This window comes from Equus przewalskii, chromosome 19 (assembly GCF_037783145.1).
Source record: "Equus przewalskii isolate Varuska chromosome 19, EquPr2, whole genome shotgun sequence".
Classification (NCBI taxonomy): Eukaryota; Metazoa; Chordata; class Mammalia; order Perissodactyla; family Equidae; genus Equus; species Equus przewalskii.
The window spans coordinates 45720950-45748749 of record NC_091849.1 but is presented as its reverse complement, the minus strand read 5'-3'; the positions used below and the strand labels follow the sequence as shown (position 1 = coordinate 45748749).

The window sequence follows — 27800 nt, the reverse complement described above, 5'->3', positions numbered from 1 at the left end:
CTGTATTTTAAGCTTTTGGCTCAGCTCCTTGTAAGATCTCAGTGAAAGAACTGCCTTGGTTTTAGTGAGTAATGACGACATCTGTGAATCGCCAAGTGCTTGCTAGGCACATCCTTCTTCTACAATTATGTCTGAAAAGAGCACCAGGGTGGGCTCAGGGCTGGACGTTACAAACAGCCCTCAAGCAGCATTGACGTTAGGCTAGGGCCAGACCCTGGGATGCAACAATGCAGATGATGAAGTGGGTGATATGGGATTGTTATTGACCTCACTCATCTCAAAAGCAGCTACCGTCCAGGAAATCCTGTTTACATTCATGGGAGGAGAGTTAGACTGACTATGGCAAAAAGGATCCTGGAGCTAGCGAACCCTCTGGAGAGTGTAAGATTGCTGCATTACTTTTCAGGAAAAAGAATGTGCTCTAAGGAAAAGCTTGTAAATATCATGTAGCCACCGTCCTTGCCAATGCTCCCAGCAGGCAACATGCTGTGTCTAGAGTTAGGGTCACATAAAAGAAGATTAGCATTTCTTCCAGGAAGATTGTTTTCATCACTTAACATCTGAGAGTCGGAAAGAAAACAGGAAATTTGAGGCAACCCCAAGGCATCAGGACAGACTGTGATTCCGCACTGGGCTTTAGTCACTTTGTTCTACTTGTAAATACATTTTAATAAGGAAGAGATGTATCTTAAAATAAATTCTTAATTTTAAGGAAATCTGCAAGGACTTTTTTTAATAGTTTGAGTTAATTACAAGTTTAGCGATGCCCAAACGAAATAATTCTCAACAAGGTTGATGAGTTAAACCATCCTTCTAAGACAGACATAGTTTACAACGCTAAGTGAACAGGTACGATAGGCTTCTGCAAGTTTATTTATCAATTGGAGTTTCCCATAAGAAATTTACTCTATTTTAGTGCTTCACGTCAACATTCCTTGGGAAAAATAAAACAAACCTTGCAGTATTATGGGAAAATTCTTTGCCCTTTTAGAAAACAGACAGAATTTCAGTTTTATGGTAAAATATACACCATACTTTCGGGTTTGACTTAAATTTTAAAGTGATAGTTTTGCAGATATTCACTAATCTTTTTCTTATTTTACTGACAAATTAAAATAAGCCACAACTTGTCTTTTCAACATATCTGTGTAAAATTTCTCCTATTCTTTGAAGCTTCTCCATTAGTGACTAACCCTGCCCATGGCTTCTGGTCCAGTTATATATTTCAGCCAACAATGAGCCAAAGATTCTCGCAGTGACACAGAGGTAAATCTGTGACTCAAGTCAGAGAGTCACAGGTTGAACGACTGTTCTTGGGCACATATTTATTATGCGGTGAGCTCTGTGCCAGATGGAGGAAGGCCATGAGAAGTGAAAGAAAGTTCCTGCCCTTGAGAAGCTCACACGTGTGGACCAGACAATGTAATACAGGAAACTGTGAATGAACGTTCCAATATATATTGTCTGGCTTGCCTGCAGTGGGGATGTGTGGAGGAGTAGATGCATCTGGAATGCCTGCTGGTCATCCAGCTTGAAGAGAATTTGGAAAAGCAATGTAGGACTGAAGATATATTTTATTTTCTTTCCAATTTGCCAATTTTGCTTTTGTTGAGTGCCTATCATGTTCTGGACACTGACGATACGGAGATACACAGAGCCCAGGCTGAGGGCATAGGCTTGGAGCCAAGGGAATTAACTGGATGATTTTTCCCAGAAGTCTTCAGGCCAGGCACAATGCCACTCTCAAAATACCTGCATGTCAATAGAATGGTGTTGGCAACGCACTGATTCATTCCTGTGAGTTGGGACTGTAGCGTTTATCGTCTAGACTGTTGCCAAGGGCTCCCTGCTGGGTCTCTCTGCTTCTCTGCTTGCCCCTTACAGTCTGTTCTCCACACACCAGTCCTTGGCCTTGGACACTAAGGGGGGTGTGGTAATGGAGAGGAAGGACAAGTCCTGAGCTTAGCCTGTGACTCACTCAGATGACCAGAGACCACTGCACTGGGACCAGACAGACAGATAGCCTTCCTCGTTTAAATAATAAAGTCAAAAAGAAGCAGCACCATCAGCGGGGTCTTGGTGGAGGTGAGTGGATAAACTCTTCTTTTTCTGTAAAAAGGTTCATTAGAAGTTTTTAAAGGCTGGCGTGTCCAGCATCCACCTGTTCCTGTCATTACCCTTAAATGATGAAATGTCCGTCCTGTTCTCTCTCCGTCACCCATGGGAAGATCTCACAACCTTCCTGTGCTTCCATTCCAGTTGCCTCGAGCAGTCCTGCAGTGGATGAGCACACTGTTGATATTGAGATCAGTTTTGAAAATGCCTCCTTCCTGGAGCCTATCAAAGCTCACTTGAACAGCCTCAGTTTTCCAATCCAAGTGAACAGCACTGACCAAGTCATCAACATTTTGAGCATAGAGGTGACAACAGGTGAGTTAAAAAAAGAAAGTAAAACAGCTTTAGAATGAAGATGGGGCAGAGCAGGAGAAAGGCTGGCTGAGCTCCTGACCATCAGAGCAGATTATACTTAGTAGGCAAGTGAAATGACTCAACAGGCCTGATGTGCCGTTTTATGACTTCACAGCCTTCCAGAAAGAAGCCCCTATTGGCAAACTCTGCAGCCAGTTTCTTTAATTGAAATGTGGCCCAATGTTTGCTTCGTTGTTTGTGTGTGGTTGTCACAAAGTGGTCCTAACATATTGCCAGGTCCTTCATGACAAACTACTGGGTCCTCTTCCCCTGGGCAATCAATGGATATAGATAGCAAGGACTGGTTGAGGATATTAATAAGGAGAAAGTTCCCTTCTTTTTGACGGCATAGGTCAGGAAATAGGAACCAAGTACATGCCCAGGTCAGAAGCAAGGCATGAACCAGAAACTCCCAAGCTAGGGGATTGATCTTTCTGGTCACTGACTCTCTGTAAAGGTCATGCTAGCACTCCTATTTCTCAGGGACCGTCACCTGAGAAACTATGAGATGGGACCGTCCTTTGTCCTAAAAGAGGTTGCTACTTTGTAAAAATTGCAAAACACTAACAGAATTGAGTTTTATGATTCTAAAATGGAGGTAAGAATAAAATTCCTGTTTTTCAAAATATTTTTGAATTCTCATGTTTCAAACAGTCTATCACAGTATCAGTCTATGCCTCTTAATTTTTGATTCTCAATATATGCTACTTGAGCCTGAAATAGCTGCCTTATAGCTCCCTTTGGATGCCACTTCCCACCAGATTCTACCTTGACATTAATTTCCTTAAGTTAGTGGTTCTCTGACAGGATGCCAGTAGGCACGGCGAGTCCGCCAGCAGTGGGAAGTTTTATTGTGTTCCTCACACGTATTTGCACACAGGACTCTTTTCCATAGAACGTCTCACAAAACCAGTGTACATCGGAAACACCCTTCTATGTTCCCACTTGGCACAGATCTTCTGCCTCTAAAATTATTTCCCCTACTTATGGGGAAAATTAATTATTTGATAGATTTTTAGTCAATTTTGTTGTGCTTTCCAATTTTTTTTTAAATTTTATGTTATGTGTACTTTACCACAATGCCCTTTTTTTAATGGAAACCTTTGATGTCTATTTGGGTGTAAGAAACCAAATCTAGCAAACAAAATGGACCAATAAATATCAAATAAATACGTCATTTGTTTTTGCTAAACAGCTTGTGATTGTGGATACTTGAGCCTTAGTTGTGAGTTTATGTTATGTACACTCAATATAGATGTATTAGCAAACTCTGGTTTATTCTGTTCTACTAGAGATGGCATCACTTCAAGGGGCTCCACTATTTATCCCATTTTAGAAACTTGCTAACACAAATTTACAAGTTGGGTTGACCAATTTACAACTTGGGTTAACCAGTTTCTCTTCTAAGATGCAAATACCCTTGGAAAGTTTAATTTATTCCGGCAGCAAGACTGGTCATTCCCACGTAGAGGGTGAACGCTTGCTGATAGCTAACTGAGAGAAACCGAGACTCTTGGCTCTCAGGACCAGCAGGACGGCTGGGGAGAGTTAACCTCAGAGAGGAGTGGATGGGATGGGTGGGTAATGAAGGTCAGACTTACTGACCTTGTTACTAATGTCTAAGCACCCCCAAATTTTCACCATTCCCCTCTTCCCATGTTTGCTCCTGCCGCCTCTTCTAGCAGCTTACCTAGGATCCTTTCAAGAAAGATATTTTTAATAATAGTGAACAAAACTAAGGATTTTTAAGGCCAGACAATGTGTGTAAAGCACTAAACAATGCCTGGAGTGTGGTAGGTGGTCTGGAGGTAATAGCTTTTGCCGTTACTCCTAAGGTACGTCTGTATTTTACATGGGAGTCAAAAGTTCTTCCCCCCATATCCTCTCAAAAACAAATAGACAAACTGAAACAAAACAAAAAACAAAAATTGCCTTAGCAGTGGGATTTCAGGGTAGTAGGAAACAGATTTTGACAAAGGGGGTGTTGTTGGCTCCCTTCAAATTACCCCAGCCGGTGTTCACGACCCTCAGGAGCATCCCTAATTTCCTCTGTTCCTCACACTTGCGCTCAACCTCCACCTACTGCTAGAGCACAGGACGGCATTAGTGTCCCAGGATTCACTGGAACTTGGTTCTCCCTCCTCTTTCAGGCACAGTTATTTGATGGCCTTCCTTTGCATGGTCGCTCTGTGGGCCTTTGCCTGGGTGCCCATGTGCAGAACAAGCAGCTCCCAGTGATAGGACTTTGGTCCAGTTTTAGAAATAAACTCGAAGCACTCCATTTTCAGAGTATTTTCCAGTGTCCCCAGTGGGAACGGTTCCTGTTTGGGCTGTTTGCATTTGACTTGAAATGTAAAAGGCACAATTTTTTTGTTGCTGTTATATATTGCTAAATATATTTTTACTATCGGCTTTCCCTAAAATTTTTTTATTATGGTCATAATAGCTTATAACATTGTGAAATTTTAGTTGTACATTAATATTTGTCATACAGCAAATGTGTGCGCCCCCCCCCCCACCATCCTTCCCCTTGGTAACCACTAAATTGTTCTCTTTGTCAGTAAGTTTGTTTATATTCCACATATGAGTGAAATGATACACTATTTGTCTTTCTCTGTCTGGCTTATTTCACCTAGCATAATGCCCTCAAGGTCCATCCATATGGTTGTAAATGGGACGATTTTGTCTTTTTTTATGGATGAGTAGTATTCCGTTGTATATATATACCAAATCTTCTTTATCCAATCATCAGTCAGTGGGCACCTGGGTTGCTTCCATGTCTTGGCTATTGTGAATAATGCTGCAATGAACAAAGGGGTGCATGAGTTTCTTTGTATTGCTGATTTCAAGTTCTTTGGATAAATACCCAGTAGTGGGATAGCTGGGCCATATGGTATTTCTATTTTTAATTTTTTGAGAACTCTCCATACTGTTTTCCACAGTGGCTGCACCAGTTTGCATTCCCACCAGCAGTGGATGAGGGTTCCCTTTTCTCTGCAATCTCTCCAACATTGTTGTTTTTTGTCTTGGTGATTATAGCCATTCTAACAGGCATAAGATGATATCTAAGTGTAGTTTTGATTTGCATTTCCCTGATGGTTAGTGATGTTGAGCATCTTTTCATGTGCCTATTGGCCACCTGTATATCTTCTCTGGAAAAATGTCTGTTCATATCCTCTGCCCATTTTTTGATTGGATTGTTTGTTTTTTTGTAGTTCATTTGTGTGAGTTTTTTATATATTATGGAGATTAACCCCTTATTGGATATGTGATTTGCAAATAATTTCTCCCATTTGGTGGGTTGTTGTAAAAGGCACAATTTTATTTGTACTCTAAATTTGTTATCTACTGCTGCATAACAAATTACCCCAAAACTTAGCATCTTAAAGCAGCCAACATTTATTATTTCACACAGTTTCTGAGGGCCTGAAATCTGGGCAGAGCTTAGCTCAGGTGGCTCTGGCTCAGAGTTGCTCATCAAGTTGTAGTCAAGCTGTCAGCCAGAGCTGCCGTCATCTGAAGGTTCAACTGGGGCTGGAAAATCTGCTTCCCAGCTCATTCATGTGGTTGTTGGCTGTTATCAGTTCCTCACTGGATATTGGCTGGAGACTTCAGTTACTCACCCTGTGAGCCTCTCCATGACATATCCTTATGTGATAGCAGCTGGCTTCCCCCAGAGTGAGCTATGAGAGGGAGAGAACAACCAAGAGGAAAGCCATAGTGTCTTTTATAACCTAATCTCAGAAGTGATGTGCCATCACTTCTGCTGTATTCTTCTGGTCACACAGACCAACCCTAGTACAATACGAGAGGGAACTACAAAGAGGTATGTGAATACCAAGAGCCAGGGATGGTCAGGAGCCATCTTAGAGGCTGGCTACCATACCCTCTATGTCCAGGAATCTGTTTATCACATTATTGTTGTAGGCATCCCCTGGTATAGTCAGAGTTGTCACCTTTTAGATGGCCGTGCTCTTTTAGATGGTCACCTAGGTGGTGATGTATGTGGGAATCATGGGCGTCTCATGCAGTACTGGTGAACTTCCCAGAAGGGCAATACGGTGTCAACTTAGGATTTCCTACAAGCATAAATATTTGTAGTTTATAAATGCAAAGGTGGTGACTACCTTCTCTCTCCTCACTGTTCTGGTTGATGATAGTTTGCAGACCTGCTGGAAATGAAATCTGGTGCTCCTGCGAGACAGGCTATAGATGGCCTCAGGAAAGCTGCCTCCCCCATCTCACCTGCCAAGACCATGGCGGCTCGCCTGCAGGAAATCATTGCAGTTGCCTTAAAGGACTGCCTCCTAAGGGACCTTTTTGCCAACTCCGAGGAGGTAAGTAACTGCTCATTCAATGTTTGTTGAACAGTTATTTGATGTCAACTCAAGAAAATGTTTCTCTGTCCTGTGTGTACTCAAATGCTAATCAGAGATTTTTAAATGTTGCCCTGGTTTTTTCAGCAGATGTTACCCTGAGAATGTCGGTCAGACTCAATGTGGGCTTCCAAGAAGACCTCAGGAACTCTTCCTCTGCCCTCTATAGGTCCTACAAGACTGACTTGGAAATGGCGGTAGGTTTTGGTCCCAGGAACCTCTTAACCAACCAACTCTTTGGGCTGAACTGAATCTATTGCATTTACAGTGGGTGGCTTGCTTGAATTTCTCAGAACTTATGAATGTGAATGTTGCAATTATTCCAATACATCTGGAATGGAGAATTAAGAAGGCTCAAATCAACCAGCATTCAGGAGATGGTTTGACATCACCTTGACCTATAGGTGGAACTTCTTCCCAGGGTAGAATTGATTCAGATAAGATTTGGTGGCAGCAACTCATGAAACCTACGCAGAGGCCCAAGAACCTGGTCTAGAAGCACCAGGTGGTGCATTTCTGTTTGTCTTCAGACACCACATGGATGAACCCCTAAAACCTTTTGGGCAGACTAGCCCAAGGCTGGCACAGAGCATTCCAAACCCCTCTACACTAGAGGTCCCTAGGCATTCACACTTAAGGCAGATTTAAATTTACTCCTGTAAAAATATTCTCTGCGTGTCATTCCCTGAGTGAGAATATTCCCTGAGTGTTAACTGTGTGCCAGACACTGTTGGAAGTGCTTTACTTTGGATTAATTCATCTAAACCTAAATGGTTGAGTTAACTCATCTGGAATAGAGCTTCCCAACTGGTGTGGCAGAAATTACTACAGGTGGGCTGAGACGATGACTTCCCTTAACTTTTTGGGCAGCCGAGCCCCCACCTCAGGCCAGGAGCAGCCTCCCGCTTATCCCAGTGTGCCACACAAATACTCTCATTTCCACGGGGGCCTGGATGACGTGCTGGTGCAGAAAGGCTCTTGGATATCAGATTTGCCTATTTGACATGTGATAGTTCTGCACAGCATGAGAACCCTCCTTACACACACTACACTACACTAAACTATATACTTTTGAGGCAAAAGAGAGTTATACATTCATCTTTGGATCCCACCCATCTGGGCTTTGCACATTGTACCTGCCCTGTGAATGTGACTTGAGTAAACTCGAATCTTCTGTGGGACTGGTACTCAGAGAAATGAAGTGGAATAAAAACATCATCAAAACCACATTGGCTCAACCAATGCTGCCATGCATTAAGTGAGGGACCAGGCAGTGTGACAGCTGTGAGAATGGCCTGCGCAGGCCTCCAACTGCCGGGAATGTAATTGACTAAGGATGGCAGCTGCTGCCTCCTAAGTCCATGACAGCACTTGCTGCTCGCTGCCCTTGAATGAGCACAGCAGGTCTGTGTCTGGCAGACGCAGGACTCCTTTGAAGGCTGTATCGAATCTTTCCAAGCTCAGTCTAGGACGACTTCATCCAACCTCCCTTCCTGCTCTCTTTCACTTGAGGTCTGAGGGCTCTCCCTGCCTTCCCCGCCACCTCCACATTTTCTTTCCTAGGCATTTCCCTGAGTAAGTTTTTTGCACATTCAATCTGGTGTTTGCTTTGTGGCGAACCCACACTAACGTAGGTAGATTGGAATTACTTCTTCCGAGATCTGCCAAGGCTGGCACTAACAAAGTATACAGGAGAAAATTTTACCCAGAGTGATAAGGAAAATGCACTTTGTATTCTTTTTAAAGTCTTTTGACATATCTCCCACTGGATCTTGATACATGACGTTTGTCTTGCTTTATTTTCCAGTTCTGGAAAGGTTACAGGATTTTGCCAGGCTTCAAAATGGTGACTGTGACAGGGTTCAGGTAAGAATGCTGTAATTAGGTCATTTCTATCCAATGGCAGAGATCAACACGTCAGTGAGGGAGAAAAAGTCCGTTAGAGGGCCATCACCTGGCATGCTCAACAGGAGCAGTTTAGTAGAGGGAAGACACAATGCCCATTGCGGGCTCAAAGAGGAAGGAAGTACCAAGAACAGTAGCTCACCCCTTACAGGTGTGCCTACTTAGAAGGACGTGAGAACAAGGCTTGCATTCATTCTATGCATGGAAGAGTTTTGCAAACAAAGATCTTGGATAAATTTGCGGTCTAGGAAGTTCAGGAATATAAAAATGAAATGATGTCAACGCAATGATGCTTTTATTTAAGAAAAGCTGACCAGCCAGCCACGACCACAGAGTTGCACGCTGCTAGTTGCACTCTGCTTGGCATTGGGCACTCTGGCAGCCCTGAGTGAGTTCACGCAGTGTTTCAAACAGTTAGCCGCCGATTTTAAAAATTAAGAATGTTTACAGAAACATTCAAGATTTTGGCTTCGCTTGACATTCGGCATATCTGGAAACCCTAGGCCAGCAGGGCTGCATGACAACGTGTCTGCAGTGTGGCTACCACCTTATCACCAGCTTATGGGATGCAATTCACTCTTTCCTTCTGGTATTTAGTTCCTTTATGTTAATGTCTGCAGACATTTGCAAGCCTGGCCGTGGCCTTCAACTGTAGCTTGTAAACAGGTTGATTTCAGTGAACCCTTCAAGATAAAAGCACCCAGGCTGTTCCTGCCATTTTATTTTCTTATGCAAATAAATCATAAGGGTCTAGACTCTTTCAGGTCGGGTACTGCTTTACTGAACTGAGTGGTCTCCTTCCAGGCCCGGAAGTGTGGTTGTGACATACGAAGTCACGACTACAACATCATCACCTGAATTAATGCGTAAAGCGAATGAGCAAGTGTTACAGAACCTCAATCAGACCTACAAAATGGACTACAACTCCTTTCAAGCAGTTACAAGTAGTGAGTAGAACATCGCTACATTTTTTCCTATACATAGATCCTATTTAGATATAGAAATGATGTCCATTGTTATGCTTAAATCCAGGAAATTACATTACGATGTCCGTGGAGAGAGACGCTCCACTTCCTGGCGTAGAGGTTTGTGTGCCATCTTCTTCGGCCAGTGCAGAGCCTCCCAACCAGGCTAATGTCACTGCGTTTGGGGGAGATTTTACAAAGGGGCTACAGAGCCATCAGGATTTGTGGATTTGTACAAAACATTCAAAAAGTAAAACTAACATTATGGTGGTGGTTGGGATATTCATGAAATTCATTGATATTAAGTAGAGGACCATTGTTACTTTAGAGCAGTACATCTCCAAGTGTGGCCCCCAGCCCAGCACCATCAGCACCACCTGGGATCCTGTTATAAATGCATATTCTTGGGGCCACCTCAGACCAGCTGGGCCAGTCTGTGTTCCAGCAAGCCCTCCAGGTGGTTCTGATGCAGGGCGAAGTTTGAGAACCACTGCTTTGGATCACATATAACAGTGATAAGAACCCTAGGATTTTAGATAGTCACCCCCATGTTACAAATGGGGTACAGAGCTGGGCTCTGTTGCGTTATTAGGTGGGTGGACCTATTGTTACTTGGGGGATAGAAAGGGGAGTGGGCTGGGCAGAGATTTGGCGGACGAGAATTGACTGGCAGATGTCCCAGATAACTCAAGTGCGTGGTTCCAGAGTGCAGGCACATCCTTTTTGGAGCAACACGGTCCAGTGTGCGGGAGGCACTGAACAGATTGTTGCGGGCACACCGGGGCACAGGGCGCCCCTTCACAGGAGTTAGGCCGTCCTCACAGCAGGTTTATACTCTTCTTCTTTACATTCTCTGCTGGTATTTTTAGACATCAGCTCATCTTTAAAAATAAAATATTGAAAGAGGTAGACACAATGGTAAGAAAGTGCTACAACATAAGATAAAATAGCAAAATACAAATTTAGAATAAATAAGGCAGCAACAACATACACGAAAGCCAGAACATTAAAGGAAGAGGAGTAAGTGCCTGAGAGTGTGGACTCACACAGAAGCCGTCTCAGCAAGCCCACTGCTTCCCGACCCCCAGCGCCACCCCACCAACCAACCGATGCTTGGCCCTGAAAAATGCTTTTTATTTCCGGTTCTGAGGGCAGAGGAGAACAGCAGACTCTAGCATAGGTAAGCTTGAATTAGGAGTACTCTTCCCCAGAAGTTTCAGTTGTGCTGAGGATGGTCTGCCACTTAAATGCCTAAGTATCCAGCAGTTGTACTCATCGGTGGGTGACTGTCAGTCCGGGAAGACGGTGCTGACAGTACAGTTCACAAAGGAGCTTTGGTGTCTATGGGTTGTTCTTCCAAAGAGCAAGGAAGTCATTGCGAATAGCGCTCGACACCCCCTTCTACAGAGGATCTATGTCCATCTCCATCCTCCCTCGAAGACCAGCATGCGATCTGCGATGTGCACAGCCTTAGTTAGACCCCTAACCGTGGACATCCGCCATGTGCACTTCCACGGGGAGCTCACGCCATCCGGCTCTCCACGGCGTTGGTGGCACTTACCCAGAATATAAATATCCAAAAAAATCAAATGACTAGGTGTTTTTAAAAAGTTATAATTATATTTAGGGGCCAGGGGAGAGGAAGAGAATAAGAAAGAAAAACGCTGAATGGGTGAGTTGGTAGCAGGAACTAATTTTTAAGTCCGTCTTTATGAAACGTGAAGGACTCCTGGCAATCTTCAGAGTAGTTTCATTTATTTTGTCATATATTAATCCTCTGGTGATGTTCGATTAACCAGCAGGGTCCTTTAAGCAGTACACCTTTTTCTTCAATCACCCCCAATAAATTTACGATGAATTCCATGTAACTATATGATATTGGTAGTTTTTCTAATCGTAGTTATTAGAAACGATAGCAAGGAAAAGAGCGACACTATTATTGCATTTTTTCTATGTTAAGCTCGTGTTTGTACACATTTCATCTTCATATATCTTGTGAGGTAGATATTATTATCTCCATTTTATAGGTGAGGACACAGAGACTTAGGGTAAATAATTTGTTTAAGGACACATAGTAAGTAACACACGTTTGTGACCTCAAAGGCAGTTTACTATATTAAATATTCACAGACGGCCTTGCTTCCTAATAGTTGAATGTGATTTTTTAAATCTTATTTTACTCAGGAGCCTAAAAACAATGACAATAAATATTCAGATGCCTTGATATTTTGACTAGAACATCATACCACCCCAAAGTCATCTTATGGTGTTTTGGTCCCGTGCTTACCATACGGAGAGGGTCTGGCCTGAGCATGAAGCCCCAGACAAGAGAGGCCTCGTAGAGCTACTTACCCAGCTCCTCAACACATGGAACTCATGAAGGACGTAGCACAAGAAACAGCTTAGACGGAAAGCTGTGCAAGCAAAGCACAACCAGAAAAACATGCACAAAATAGCAAATGCTGTGTTTTTATTTCTACCCGTGAAATGGCTTAACACCACAGTTCTCCAGAATTTTACCATGAAAACAATAATAACAGCTGCTATTCCCTCAGTCACTTCCCAAGGTAGCTCTCACTGCCCCTATTTTCCAAACAAGGGAACTGAGATTCAGAGAGGCTAAGCAAGTTCCCTAGAGGCACACAGCTATGTGTGGCACAAAACCAGGATTCAAATCTGGACCCGTGTGTCTGTATAGCTCCCAATTTTAAGGGCCCATGGGTATTAGGTCTTAAAAAAAAATCCTTATTTCCCAACCAGACTTTAATTATCAAACATTAAATTGTCTTCTTATTTCTAATTCATCAAAGACATAGGACAGAGCTTTTAGTCAACACAACGTATCGGTTATTAGGAAGAAGCAGTTGATACTGTTTGAGTCAGTAGCAAGGAAACTTGCAGTTTAAGTTAGCTGATGCGGCTTTTTCATAAGCAAATGTGCAATTTCCTACCAGACTATTTGAAATATTGAAAATAGCTTTGAGATCCCCAACACTACCATTGAGAACTCTCAAGTGTGCAAAGACGGCAAACTGGAAGCCATGTCCCTGGACTCTGGCAGGTTGTAACTCTCTGGCCTCAGCTTCCAGCTGCCCGGGGATGGAGCAAGGAGGATGCACTGCCCACGTGGGGATTTCCAGAGAACCCCTGTGATGGTGGCGTCTGGTCTGGTCGGTAGCGTCAATTACATTTATTTGCTTTGGAATCCTAATACATTTTCTTTGGGTTTCCAGATGAAACTAAGTTCTCTGTCATACCAGAAATCATCTTTGAAGGGGATACGGTATCTCTGGTGTGTGAAAATGAAGTTCCGTCCTCCAACGTGTCCTGGTACCATGTCGAAAGGCGCTCCGACGTCCAGAACAGCAGCAGATTCTGGATTTACACCTCCGTGCTCAACAACATGACCTCACTGTCACGCTTCACTATTTACAACATCACTCAGGGTGACGCAGGTGGGTTTCCATCCAATAACTGGTGCAAGGAAAGGAATGAAGAGCTCACACAGAAGCAAACCATGGAATATGTATATAGCATTTTCCTCTCCAAAAGGAGTTCACCAGGTGCAACTTTGCAAAACTGAACACTGATCCCATGATGTATGGACCAAGCAAATTTAGCCTTGGAGACAAATACACTTTTCTACATTTACTGAAGCTTAGTTGGAAGCTGAGACAGAAAGTAGACTTTTAATTTTTAAAAAATTTAAAACAGCTTTGTTGAGGTGGAATTGATATATAATAAGCTGTACATATTTAAAGTGTACAATTCAATGTTTTGACATATATACACACATGTGACACTATCACTATAATCAAGATAGTGAACATATTTGTCACCCCCCCAAATTTTGTTTTACTCTGTTGTAATTGCTCCCCCTGCCACTCTTCCCTCCTCTCCCACAGCAACCCAGAAATGTGAGTTTTAAACCTGACATTCTAGAATTTAATAATCCCATTGTAACCCAGATGTCAACAGGGTCACCTCTCTTTCTCTGAATGAGAAGTTGGGCTGCAGACGTGGGTCCTATCACTTCTTTGTTGATTCTGATGTTGCCACAGTGTTAAACAGGATGCCAAAATTATCCATGGTCTTCTAATTCTCCAAGGCTTTCCAATTTTCCCTTTCTACCTCTTCTATTCCTACACTTTTTTCTTACTAGTAAAGACTGAAATTTCTGCTCTTACTTTATAGCGTCTCTCTACACTTTACCTGGTGGAATCCGAAATATCTGCATTGACCTGTATTTCCTGAACATTCCTTGACAGTTGTTTAGACCAAGTCTCAGGTTTTGAAAATGATGTTTCATGAAGTACTGTGGTGGCACACGAGAGGAGGCTGTCATTCTTCTAAGGAACTACATATATGTAGTAGTAATAAATGCTTTTGTGTATTCTATGCAGGTGAATATATTTGCAAACTGACATTAGATATTTTTGAATACGAAGCCAGGAAAAAAATAAATGTTACACCCATCCGAATTTCGGCAAATGAAGAAATGCAGGTGATGTGCAACAGTCCTGTATCTTTGAACTGCTGCAGTGACATTCATGTTAACTGGAGTAAAATAGAATGGAAGCAAGAGGGGAAAATAAGCATTCCAGGTAAGAACGTTAGATGCTGTTTTGCAAATAGGTTTTTGCCTCTTGGCCAAGTGAAAATGGGAGATGTGATGGGTGGAAGGGGAAATGGCAGATGGCTGTTTTTTCCCACACTTCAGACTGTGAAAAAGTACTAGGTGTGATGCCAGCTCCAACTTAGCCATTCTAGAACAAAATTCCAAAAACATGTACATATAACTGTCATGCTCAGATTGTAGATGAGATCCTGGCAGTGAAGACCCAAGAGGGAGGGACCTGATGACTTAGGTCCATAGCACCTCCCACCCACAGGAAAGCTCATCCCCACCTTCCTTTCCATCTTCAGCAAAGAGCCAAGGATGAAGTCATTGGCTTGGTTTTGGGGTCTGACTGGAGCTTCTCATTTCTGTGTCTCTTCTCTTAGTTTCTGTCCTTCTCATTTCTCTGCTTTTGTATCCACACTTTCTTTTATATTATGCCATTCTGTGCCTCTGCTTTTTCATGTCTCTGTGCAGACCTGTTTGTCTCTCAATGGTGTCATGTCAATTTCTGATCCTATTTGCATCTGTTTTAGATCTGGGACCTGACTTGAAGTTCCCCACCATCCAGTTTATACTGATGAATGATAATTATAATAATAAACTAAAATAGCATACTGACTTGGTTTTGTATAACAGTTTGTGATTAACCAGTTTTTAAAGATATATGATTGGGCCCAGCCCAGTGGCATAGTGGTTAAGTTCATGCACTCCGCTTCAGTGGCCCGGGGTTCGCAGGTTCAGATCCCAAGCATGGACCTACACATCACTCATCAAGCCATGGTTTGGTGGTGTTCCACATACAAAATGGAGGAAGCTTGGCACAGATATTAGCTCGGCGACAATCTTCCTCAAGCAAAAAGAGGAGGATCGGCAACAGATGTTGGCTCAGGATCAATCTTCCTCAACAACAGCAGCAACAACAAAATGTTACCACTTTTAGTCAGGTTTAAACTTGACTGCAAGTTTGAACCTGGCATTTTTACCTCTAATTTGCAAATATGGAAATTGTGTATTAAATGACTTATCCAAGGTTGTCACAATAGGAAAAGAAAAGAAAGCATTGAGACTCACCTGAGGTCTTATTTCACAAGACCAGCATTGGTCTTGGCCAAATGATATTGCTCATGCCTGGTGAGCCAGTGCTGGAGCAGCTCATCTGACAGAGTCTGCGCTGAAGCAGAAGGCGGTCTTCTGCCTAGAAACCATACACAGCAAGACCCCAGCCTTCCCTTAAGAAATGACAGGATTATGTGCTTATCTTTAAAGTAAAAAATCATTAGAGTAAAATGTGACTCCGCCCATGAAATATATTAGTGTGGTAAGGCTTTACTTTATGAAGTCTTTGCCATCAGACTGTATTAAACTACGAAAAAATAATGATTAACGTAGACGCAGCTTTTCCTGAGCACACCCATTTGCAAAGCTCATTTCAGCTGCAGTGTTTGCATTCCTTTCTAAAGAGCTCCGAAGGATGGGAAAGGCATCAGCTAACTGTTGAAAATGTTAACACATGGTACATTTAGTCACTTCCCTGATTTTTAAGGAAGAGGAAGTGTAGGCATCCTGAAGGAACTGCCAGATGGGGGAAAGACCTTGCAAAGTTCCCGTGGTCCTGACTTATAAGCATTCAAGTCCGAGAGGGGAACAACCTTGCCCTCTGGCAAAGGAACCAGGAAGTCTGCGGTGCAGATGCTCAGGGACCTCTCTGGGGCACCACTTCTGCAGACATTCCTACTGCCCCGTGCGGGCTGGACCGACCCACCACAGAACAATGGATTTCCTGCGGCAGGGCTGGCCGCCTGGGGACCTGCACAGTCGGTTTTCTGATGAATTTAGCCTCTGCTCTCGGCAATCTGCCCTTTCCCTTGCTGGTCCCTCTGCAGCAATCTTTCTCCAGATTCTGCAAGTTCTTTTAGAGCCCGTTTTTCCAGGTCAGTAGAAAGCAGTAGCTAAATAATTCACCCCAAAGCATTTGGAATGGAAGGTATTACCTCTTCTCTGAAATGGTTGCGTTTCATTTTCAAAACACTTCTGGCAAGGAATAAGCCAGAAAGGAAGTAATCAGCAAGGATAGACTTTCCAGTCTTAAGATGGTGGTGTTTTTCAAATAGGGAGGGCTTTCTGGGGTTTTTCAAATCATCAGGCATTGACTCATTAGTTGGTAAATGGTAATGGTGGCAGAAGTAATAGTGTTAATAGTATATAGTATTAGTATATATATTATTGGCATAGTAATATACTATAGATTACATTATACTAATATATATAGAATATATTCTATATATATGTAGAATGTATATTAGAATACATTGCAATATAGAGAGAATATAGAATATATAGAGAGTATATATATTAGTGTAGTATTGTTACTGTATCCTAATAGTAGTAACAGTAGACGTACTAAGAGTTATTATTATTAGTGCAGCTTCTAGTTTGCCCACATCTAGTCCAAGCTTTGCCTGTATGGAAGGTATCGAACACTTGGGGGAATTTCGGGCAACAGAGTTTGTAGTTGCACCATAGCTTCTCTTACCTAGTGTGATGGTAAAAAAAAATGGCACCTTAATTCCCTCTTTGTTAGAACAGTTCCCAAATGAGTTCATGAACTCCTTCTTTGCCCTGCTGCCATAGTCCCTTGGCCTGTCATCAAGCAGAGTATTCGCAAAACAAGTGAACCTTTACAAGAGGGTGTCAGCCCCCTCTTGACTGACTGTCAAGGCGTATGACAACGTGGAACAGCATGCTGAGTGACTGGTGAAGGAGGAACAGCCTCAAACTCCACCATCTCCCTTCTTGTATCTTTTCTTCCCAATTACCCCACTTACATTTTTAACCATGTGTTATAGTGTGCGCTTGTGTGCTGTCTGAAATGCTATTTCTGCAGTCAAACAGGGTGTGTGTAAGAGATAAAAAAAAAAAGTGAGGCTGGCTTTTTTTCTTTATTGAGTAGACACAGTCTTGTGGCTTTCAAGTCACTTTATAAAGTGCCACTAGAAGCGGGCCTGCCTCAGAGACTGAGATCAGATCTAAGCAAAGAAGCAACTAGAAGTGTGAAGTAGCATCCTTAGAGACAGCATCCTCCATCCTGGCTGCACGTGAGGGTCATCCCAGTTGTTTTGTAGAAAGACCAGCTGTCAGGGCTCTACCCAGAGCAACTAAGTCAGAATCTCCGGGTTTGTGCTCCAGACTGTGACATATTTTCTTAAATTTCACCAGAGACTTTATCGGGCAGGGGGGAGTAAGAACCATGGATTTAGTCCAATCCCCCATTTTAGACACAAGGAAACTGAGGCTTTCTGTGAGCTACCCGGGGTCTCCCTGACCATGGCAAAGGGCTCCACCTTGTCACCCACCCCTCTTTTTCCTCCTCCATGTCTCTCTATGTGTTCTTAATGGGGCCATAGACAAATCCCATCATAAATAGTAATGTCTCTACTTGTAAGAATGCCCACAAAATTGGATTTAATAAAAGAAAAAGAAAAGCAAAGAACTTAAGCCAAGTCTTCTGCCCTGGAAAAATTAACCTTACAACCCGTGTTTTCCAGTAAGACAGTATCTGGTCCTGAAAAGCTGTAATCCCAGCTCTGCCACGTAGCCCTCTTTCTGAGGCAGAGCACACTGGGTCGCTGCACTGGCTCCCAGACCTTCATCTACTAAACAGTGATAATGGTACCTACTTTACAAGACTTTCAGAGGGACAAAAACCAAGATAATTAATGTAAACATTTAAAACAGAGTTGACTACGTTGAATCTGCCACAATAACTATTTTCTGATAATGATGGTAGCTTTAAAAACCGTCCCCTCACTTGTCCTCAGTATGGTGGGAAGTCTTCATTGGATCTTATCTAACTTGAGCAGCAAACTTGGAATTGCATCCCATCTCTTCTCCAGAAAGCAGAGCACCAACTTAATTCACTGCATTTAGTACCTTCCGTGCAGGACCCCAAGTTGCACAGCCCCAGGGGTGTTTATGAAGTACCATGTGAATGCTCCCAATTCAGAGGTCCTGCTTTTGTTTTCTGAGTTTACCATCTCCTTGGAGCCTTAACGCCCTTCTTTTTTTTTTTTTTAAAGTATGTATTTTGGTGGGGAAGATTAGCCCTGAGCTAACATCTGTTGCCAATCTTCTTTTTTTTCTCCCCCTCCTCAAAGCTCCAGTACATAGTTGTATATCCTAGTTGTAAGTCATATTAGTTCTTCTATGTGGGATGCTGCCACAGCATGGCTTGATGAGTGGTGCTAGGTCCACACCCTGGATGTGAACCAGTGAACCCCCAGGCCACTGAATTAGAGCAGTGTGAACTTACACTCAGCCATGGGGCTGGCCTCTCCATTCTTTTCCTACATGTTTCAGCCTAACAGGACTCCTTAGCTTTCCCCAACCAGGACTAGCAGGCTACTGCTTCTGTGCTTTTGTTTACTCCAATGGTTTTCTAATTTAACTGTAGAATCCTTTCTTCAACCAAAATCTTACGTGGTTGTCTAATGCAGGGTTTCTCAACCTTGGCACTAATGACATTGGGGCCAGAGAATTGTTTGTTATGGGGCGCTGTCCTGTTCATTGTAGGATGTTTATCAGCATCCTTGGCCTCTACTCACTAGATGCCAGTAGCACCCCAAGTTGTAACAAAACTGACTCTGAACATTGCTAAATGTTCCCCAGGGAAGCCAGATAGCCCCTTCTTGAGAACCCCAGGTCTGATGGGTAAAGCAGACCAGAGTGGAGGCACTTGAGTTATAAAAAGTTTGGGGGGCTTAGAGCCCCCATAGCTTATCATGCTTCCACTCCCCAGCCCAGCCCCAGCTCCTGAAGCAGCTTAATGGAAGGCCAGGTTCTCCAAGGAGTACCAGTTCACACACACACACATACACACACGCGTACAGCTACACACCAGAACAGCACAGCCACCATTCTATCTATGTCTTTCCAGGCCTAGAGCAGATCTTCCTTCTTCTCTGAAATCTTCCTTAGTCTCCCAATTAAAACACACCTACGTGAATCTCCATAATGGACTTATTTCTTGTGTGAAATCTATCTACTGTGCATTATAATTATTTTTGTACATCTCTTCATATACTCCATCTGGCATGGCTCATTGTCTCGTGCATTAGTTTGATGAGAAAGCTTGGCCTTGAAGGATGAGAAAGAGTCAGCGGGAGGGAGAAGGAAGGAGAATATTCTAGATGTGAACCCAGGCATAAAGGCATGAAGCTGTAGGCAAGTTGAAGACCCAGGACGTGACCTGGTTTGTAAGAGAGGAACATAGAATGAAACAGAGAGAACAGAGTCAGATTGAAATCATACTGTGAACAAACACAGATACCACGCTAAGCAGATACTATTTTATTTTGTGGGCAATGGTAAGATTTTAAAGGTAAAAAGAGAGTAGAGAGATGATCTGGGCTGAACTTTAGAAAAATAAATTTCAGAAAATAAAAATAAATTTTAAGGCAGTCTAGCCTGAAGGGGAGTTAACTGAAAATACAGACCCTGTTACAAGAGTATGCAATGGGCAGACAACAGGTAAGGGGACCCAGGCGAATAACCACGGGTTGGAGTGGATAAGACAGTTGTAAGATGTTTCAAAGGCATAATCTGAAAGATTTTACAACTGAGTGGAAGTGGAGTGTGAGGAAATGCAAGTAATTTCAGATGACTTAAAGATTCTTAGTTTTGTGAACTGCCAATGACGAAGAGAAGAAACATTAGAAGATGTGCAGGTTTTGTCCGAGGAGAAGAAAGATGAGTTCTCAATTGGACCTGTTGAGTTGGAGGTACCTGAGACATCAAATTGGCACTTGGGAATTTGCTTCTAGAGTTTCCAATAAGAGGTTTCTCTTGAAGATAGAGTGAGGAGTCATCCAAACATAGGATATAATAGGAGCTGTGGGTGTAGATGAGATTGCCCAGTGAAAGAGTAGAGAAAAAAGATAAGGAAAGAGCCCATATCAGGATGCTTGGGGGAGGCCAATATCCTGGGGAACACCAACATGTAAGAAGGGAAGAGAGGAGAGAGGAGCCTGGGAAGAAGACTAGAGGAGAGATGAAGAGAGAGAAGCAGCAGGAGGGACCCATGGAGTCGAGTGAGCCGAGTCGTGGAGAAGCTGGGCAGAATGGGATGCTGTAGTCCAGGTAGTGTGAGAAGAAGCCACTGGATGTGGAAGAGAAGGAGTCACAGTTGGCCTTAGAAGGACACCTGACGTGGAGCATAGGGAGAAGAGGCAAATGGCAATGGTTTGATGAAAAGTGGGAATGAAAGACTAAAGGTGGCGAATGCAGAAGCATTGTGGTATGAAGAGAGGTAGAAGTGTGGTGGTGGCTAGAGGAGCTTTTAGATTTGGGAAGGATTGTTTTAATAAGGAAAGACTTGAGTGTATCTGGTGGTTGAAGTGAGGAAAGATTAAAGACACCGGGGAAAGGAAATATAAAGGAGAGAATAAAGTCCTGGAGGAAATGGAGGAAGTGGGTTTTCCAAAGATAAGTGGAGGGGTGAGCCTTAGAGAAGATTAAGGACACTTGTGCCCATGAGTTAGGAGGTAGTTTAGTCAAGGTGGGTGAAGCTGGAAGTCAGTTTGGTGTTCTGAACAACCATTTTGGGAACTGAGGGGAAAAGCTGGTTATATATCAATAAAAATATTTCAGATGTCATTGATCATCCAGCCAAGGCTGGAAAAGATGCATTTCTGTTGGAGCTAATCAGAAGCTTTATTCTTTTTCTTTAGTTTTTGGAAGATTGATAGTATTTGAAGAATGTCTTAAGGGTACGTGGCGGTAGGCAAGGTTGGAAGAGAGAGAGTGAAGGGACGGGAGTAGAAAAAACTCACCAGGAGGGTGTAAGAGAGCCATAGGCAAGGAGTAAAGAGGGCTTGGAGGGCATCTTGGGAATGGAAAGGAAGATATGAAAAAGGAACTATTTTGAAGGGGAAACTGCTGATAATCTGAAAAATCATGAATTGAAGCTTCCACTAAAACATATAGACTGATAGGGAATAAGCTATGAAAACGTTTCTCAAATGAGATGCCTATCAGGTGTGCCAGTCTTGTTTCTTCCTCCTTTCAATAATAAGAACAGTTTAAATAGTCCGACACCTTTTTTCCTTCCAGTTGAAATCATATCCAAACACTTTGCTTCTCTTTTTTATTTCTCACACTCGAACGACCACCACTAATGCTCTTTGTTGGGGGCGGGCCCCAGCCAGGCGCTGTTCTAAGTGTTTATTTATATATATTAACTCATTTTACCTAACCACAGTCCTGGGCAGAGCTGTTATTATTTATCCCTATTTTACATCTGGAGAAACAGAGGCGCAGAGCAGTCTAGTGACTTTCTCAATAACGTTCCACCAGCTAAGTGTTAGAGTTTGGGATCTGCTGCCACCTGGCTCCTGAGTCTGCAGACCTAACCATTATGCAGCCCTGCCTCTCCATTCAAAGAGAAGAAATCAAATTTAAATAATAATTCTTTTTCTCTGGTTTGGCCTCTTTGCTACTAAATCCAAGAGTCAGCCAACTGACGGCAAAAGAATTGCTTATGTCATTGCAGGAAACTCTGAAACAGACACAGACCCCAGGTGCAGCAAATACACCCTCCACGCCAACGAAGTTCAGTGTCTAAGTGGGTCGGCTGGAACACCAGTCGTCTACACCTGTGAGTTCACCAGTGCCCATGGAGCCAGAGGCAGTAAGAACATACAAGTGACATTCACCTCTGTGGGTAAGGACTCGCTCGCCAGAATTTGTAGCCTTGCACCTCAAGTCATGGGCTGCCGATCACCTGGGAACATCCATGAGCAATAAAGCAGAGCCTTCCCCGTTAGGTAGCGGGAGTGTGGTCGGGGTAGATCCCACAGTGGGAGACAGAAGAGGAGCTCCCTCTCTGCCATTTAAATGCAGATGAAGTCTTTAGAATCAGGAAGGCTAGAGGTTGGGACCAGGGAAGGAAGGGCCTGCCTTGTACTGCTAATGCACAAAGTAGACTGGGATGTAGGTTTCACACCCAGATTGGTCCTATTTAACCATTAAATTTATAAGGAGGATAATGCCCCTAATTTCCCCCTTTCTCCTCCCTTAATCCCGTTCTCCCTGCCTTGAATTCCAATAGCCTGGTTCATTCCCTACCACCATTCACCTCCCTCTGTCATTCCACCTCTCCCGTTTCACCTATTCCAGAGAGAATGCTGCAGAAAGCTTTAATAATCTGATACTTTGTGGTTATTTTACGGTTGTAACAAGTATTTTTTAATATTTCAATTAATTCAGCTTTAGTAGGCCTCTTGAAAGTATCATTTCTTCTCCTCATATCATAAATCATTTATAACATCACCCCTATCTGCAAAAATGGGGCAAACTTGTTTTTCCACCCATCTTACAAAAATGAACTATTTAGATAAATCATCAGACACCACCCCGCCCCACCCCCCCCCACCCCCAAACAATTTGGAGAAAGGACTGATTTTCTGTTATCATGACTTAGAATTTTTACAAAGAGCAAGATTAGGTTTATCTGAAAATATTATTGCTGTAGAAGCGTTCATGGGTCTTTTGAGCAATTTGCGGTTTTCTACAGTGAGAGCAGTTGTCCACTGCAAGCTCTAACCTGAGAGTTGTATTGATTATGTGAGCTGTTGGCTGTCTTTTGGGACCTATTTAGCCTTCGCTGAAAACCACTGGTCTGGTAGTTTGACCTCAACTGAGAAGCAAGAGAACCAAATTCATGATTCCGTGAGCCTTTCCACTTTTTCTGCTAAACCTGAAAAAGGCATCTCAAGATCCCTACACAGTGATGGCAGTGTGAGGGACACGTTAATACATGCTTGCATGACTTTAGAGTTCTCCACATTTGATCTTAACTTCTAAAGAGTACTGTGGAAAGCCCTGACTTCTTTTGACTATGACTAAGAATAAGATTTTACACTGGTTGGAGAAGCAGGCTAGCATCAGTGGGCTCAAGGCATGAAGTTGTTCCCCTATAGAAGACAGAAATGAATGGCATTTTGAAATGTCAACTATGTAAAGGCCATGCTCAACGAGCAGCGGAAAGATTCAGAGGCAAAAATAGTGGCATGTTCATATAAGCTTTTATATTTGTAAGGGTCTTGTTAACATTTTTGATGAATAATTCCTCATGAACCGATGAGGACATTCTCAGAATGAGGAGTAGATGGAGAGAGACTTGTAGTTAGGATCCTATACATCCTCGTTTGCCCGAGACAGTCCTGGTGTAATTATTTGGGCAATAAACTCTATGATCCCTCTACTAAAAATATAGTTCCAAAAATCACTCTTCTGCTTAGTAAGCGCTGACTGTGTACTAGATGCAGTGCTACGTGCTGGGAATGCAAAGACGCAGAGGAGAGTGTCCCGCTCTGGAGGGACTCACATTTATACGGAAAAGAGATGAAAGGATTAAATTAAAATATAGTGTGGTACTATTTTTTAAAAGGTATTTTAAAAGAGTAGAGAATGAAGCTGTTACAGGAACCTAGCCATTTTAGTCTCCCTTGAGGTGTCACCGAAGAGGTTGGAGGGGAGCTTGGGTTAAGTCAACACCCCTAAGATTGCAACCTTTTGCCCTGCTGATCATCAGGAGCTAATTCCAGCCACAAAGGGGAAGTGCACGAGTTCCTAAGGCATGTGAAGGAAATGAGTACAATTCAGAGCACCACCGGGAACAGCCTAGAAACAAGTAAAGCCCCGGAGCCGCAAGGTACCAATCCCGCGTTGACACAAGTAGAGTCAGGACGGTCCCTGTTTTCTGTCTGTCTTAATTTTCGCTCCTATGTCAATGTCACCGGAAAGACTAAACATTGTGCTTCTTGTTGGTTTTCTTTTGTCTGTTGTTTTTTTTGCATTCTTTCAGCCAACCTAATAATAACCCCGGACCCAATTTCTGTTTCTGAGGGACAAAGCTTATCTATAAAGTGCACCAGTGATGTGAATAGCTATGATGAGGTATACTGGAACACTTCTGCTGGCATTAAAATACACAAAAGGTTTTATACCACAAGGAGGTGTCCCAATGGAACAGAGTCAGTACTGACGGTGAAGACCGCGACCAGGGAGTGGAACGGTGAGTGAAAAGCAAGCCAGACACCCTCCCTGCTCTGCTGCCTGGACCCCTGGAAAGACACTGTACTAGTTACCATCCCTGGGGGACCTGTCCTGGGGCATGCCTGCGCCAACCACTTTACATTAAATATGCCATCACATTTAATGCAACAGCCCTTTGGGGAAGATGTTGTTATTCTCATTTTTCAGATGTGGAAACTGAGGCTCAGAGAGAATAGTAAATGTGCCTAAGTTTTCACGACTGCAGTTGTAGAGTCAGGATTGGAACTAGTCTCTCTGATTCTAGAGCCTGGGCTCCTGCCATGAAGTTAAGAAAGAGGATTGTTTTTAAAAGTCCTTTTATCAGACTCTTAGGAGTGTTTCACCCAACTGGGCTGTAAAAAATCTAGGTGAAGCTTTCATATGCCTGATTCCAAAGAAAGAAACATTTTTATTTCCTCTTTATCTCTGCACCTTGTTCATATTCGGAAGAAATACAAATCTTTGGGGAAAAAAGAGAATTTGATAGAACTGCAGCTATGGTAGCTGACATCAGTTGAGCCCTCACTCTGTGATAGGCACTGTGCTAAGTGTTTAAGTGTGTTAATTCACTTAAAACAATAAACCTAAAGCCAGCCCTGTTAGCCTAGTGGTTAAACTTCAGCACGTTCCACTTCGGCGGCCTGGGTTCATTTCTTGGTCTCAGAACCACACCACCCATCTGTCAGTTGCCATGTTGTGGCATGGCTCACATAGGAGAACTAGAACAACTTACAACTAGGATACACAACCATGCACTGGGGCTTTGGGGAGGAAAAAAAAAGAGGAAAGATTGGCAACAGCTGTTAGCTCCGGGCGAATCCTACCCTGTCAAAAAACAAAAAAAACCAATAAACCTAGAAGATAGTCTATTATTTTCCTCATTTTACAGATGAGGAAACTGAGGGCCAGCGAGGTTGAGTATATTACCTGAGATTATACATCTGGTAAATGGCAGAGTCAGGGGGAGACCAATCCTGGCTCCAGTGGCCAACACTTACTCATTCCACCTGAAGCCTTTCCTTAACTATCAGGTTAATCGGTCCAGATCCTGTGAGTTCCAGGTCTTCTTTTTTTTTTTCATTTGAGGCCTGGGCAACACTGTAGAAATAACTAGTTCTTGTTTGGACTTGCTAGTGTACAATCAGGAAGCGGGAGTATTTTTCTCCCATGCTGAACTCATGCCTACCCTGTCAATTGCTCTTTCCTGTCACTAGGCAATGACTTAGGAGGAGCCATAGCTTTTCCAGTCACATTAAACTATTAATAGTCCGATACTCGAACTAAAAAAAACTATTCTCATCTAAATCAACTATGCTTTTATTTTATATTGAATTTAAATTTCCCTCCCTCCCAACAGGAATGGAAGGGAGTTTCTTCTCTCTTCTTGTTCTGGTTTCCCTCTGGCCAGCTCCTGCTCTGGCTCCTTCAGCGTTGGAGCAAAGAGAAGTAGTGTTTAGAAAACTGAAGGGTCTTACTGAACCTCCATCTCATTTTTGCTTCCTTCCACTCAGGAACCTATTACTGCATATTTAGATATAAGAATTCATACAGAGTTGCCACCAAAGATGTCACTGTTCACCCTCTGCCGCTGGAGTCGAACATCATGGTTGATCCTTTGGAAGCTGTCGTTCCACTCAGAGGTTCCCGTCACTTGAAGTGCTGCATAGAGGATGATGAAGACTACAAAGTAACTTTCCAAATGGATTCCTGGTTCTTTCCTGCTGGTAAGAAGCCAACTGCTGAATTGTTAGGACATATTCTTTCATGCATACAGAGTGAAAAAAGTTGCTCTTAAAGTCAAGGTCAAGAAACACACACAGGGACTGTATCAGAGATAGAATGTAACAGAGCAGAATCCCATGAGACTTCATTACCTTCTGTTTTGCTATGTGGTTCATAGCTTGTTGGTTTGTGGCAAAATCTTGAGAGTCTGTGAGGGCAGAGCCCATTCTGATTAGTTGGAGCTGTTGAAGGCAGTGTTAAGGTCCCTTCACAGACTTTCTGCTTCCTCAATAGAGTAAACTGGATATTCTGGTAGTCCGTCACTCCATCGTATAAATCAGCATGCTCTAAAAATCCTACATGGTCTACAAAAATCCTTTTAAATGCACTGTTAAGCATACAAGAAAGTAAGAGCAATAACCAAGGGCCAAAAATGCAGAGGAAAATAAAAATAGAGATAATGCTTTGGCTAGTGTTGGGGCTTTCCTGAGGGCATTTGTCAATATCAGAAACCCAAAACCTTGTGATTTAAGGCTCTGAAGGACACGAAAGAAAAGGGGGAGACATCCCCACCCTACCAGCACAATGTCAGGACCCTCAAAGGGTGACATGCTCAGTAAAAGAATAAGCTAGAGAAACAAAATTTATCTGCCTGAGTTAAGAGTTTGGCCTCATCTCTGGCTGGGCAAAAATTTCCCCTGAGAATTAAAACTGTCCTGACTTCACTTGGGTTTCAGGTTTGAAATTACACTGCCTGAGTGGTCCCGGAACTCCAAGTTGAGGAGTAATTAACTTAAAGTTGTCCATTGGTAGCACCTGATGGCACCTGGCAAAAAAAATTTCAAATCCTCTCTGGTAGAACGTCCCCTCAATCCAGATCCCTCAGGATTCCTACAGATTAAGGGCAACCAAATATGAGCTCATAACCCCAAATCTCAAGACACAGACATCTTCATGAGAGATTTACAAACTCATCTATTCTTTCAAGAACTATTGGGGGCCTGCTCGAGGCAAAACACACAGCAGGCAATAGAAAGGAGACAAAAGAAGTGGCGCACATATATTAATATCTAGAAAGGCTCATGTCATAACAGATAATGCATACAACATTAAATATCCAAAATGAGTAATACAGATTGAAAGAATGGTATGAGTTCAGAAAAGCAGGGACCCAATAAAGACTGGACAGTTTAGAGAAGGCTGCATGGTAGGGGGACATGGAATCAATGTGGGTGTTGAAATATTCAAACATCTCAACATTTTTTGTTCAAGATGCATGCATTCAGTCCTATGTGCAAAATGCTAGGCTAGGCACTGGGAGGTGCAGAGATAAGTAAGACTGGACACTTAATGTCCAGTGGAGGAGACAGACCCTATTGGAGGTGATGCTGAATGAATGTGGGGAAGGCAGGATAGAATGAATGCACAGGGCATGATGGGATTTAGATAGATAGGGGGATTAGAAGGATGCTGAGAAGGCATTTTCGTTGTCAAAAAAAATGTGTGGGCACAGATTTGGAGTGATGGATGGTGGAGGTAAAGTTTTGGCTAGCATCTATGGGAATGTGGGTTTACTTACTTCTAAGAGCTGGAGGCAGAAAGTAAATAAGTAAACCCACATGTGAAGTGAATGTGGCACGTTCCTGGGAA

General features: G+C 42.9%; 1 protein-coding gene across 16 annotated transcripts in view; it reads left to right on the top strand.

Annotated features, from left to right (window-relative positions):
- The window catches only part of ADGRF5 (adhesion G protein-coupled receptor F5), a 101330-nt gene that overhangs the window by 58128 nt on the left and 15402 nt on the right, over positions 1–27800 (top strand). For 4 of the 16 annotated variants that reach the window (XM_070586185.1, XM_070586180.1, XM_070586181.1 and 1 more), the window contains exons 4-14: positions 2260–2430; positions 6630–6806; positions 6936–7042; positions 8653–8711; positions 9555–9697; positions 12949–13170; positions 14119–14319; positions 21883–22053; positions 23926–24045; positions 24199–24408; positions 25940–26152. In XM_070586185.1, coding sequence (XP_070442286.1) covers positions 2260–2430; positions 6630–6806; positions 6936–7042; positions 8653–8711; positions 9555–9697; positions 12949–13170; positions 14119–14319; positions 21883–22053; positions 23926–24045; positions 24199–24408; positions 25940–26152 — 1794 coding nt within the window. Of the gene's footprint in view, positions 1–2259; positions 2431–6629; positions 6807–6932; positions 7043–8652; positions 8712–9554; positions 9698–12948; positions 13171–14118; positions 14320–21882; positions 22054–23925; positions 24046–24198; positions 24409–25939; positions 26153–27800 lie in introns of all 16 variants that reach the window. The other 12 variants (XM_008542583.2, XM_070586183.1, XM_008542584.2 and 9 more) reach the window with 3 other exon arrangements.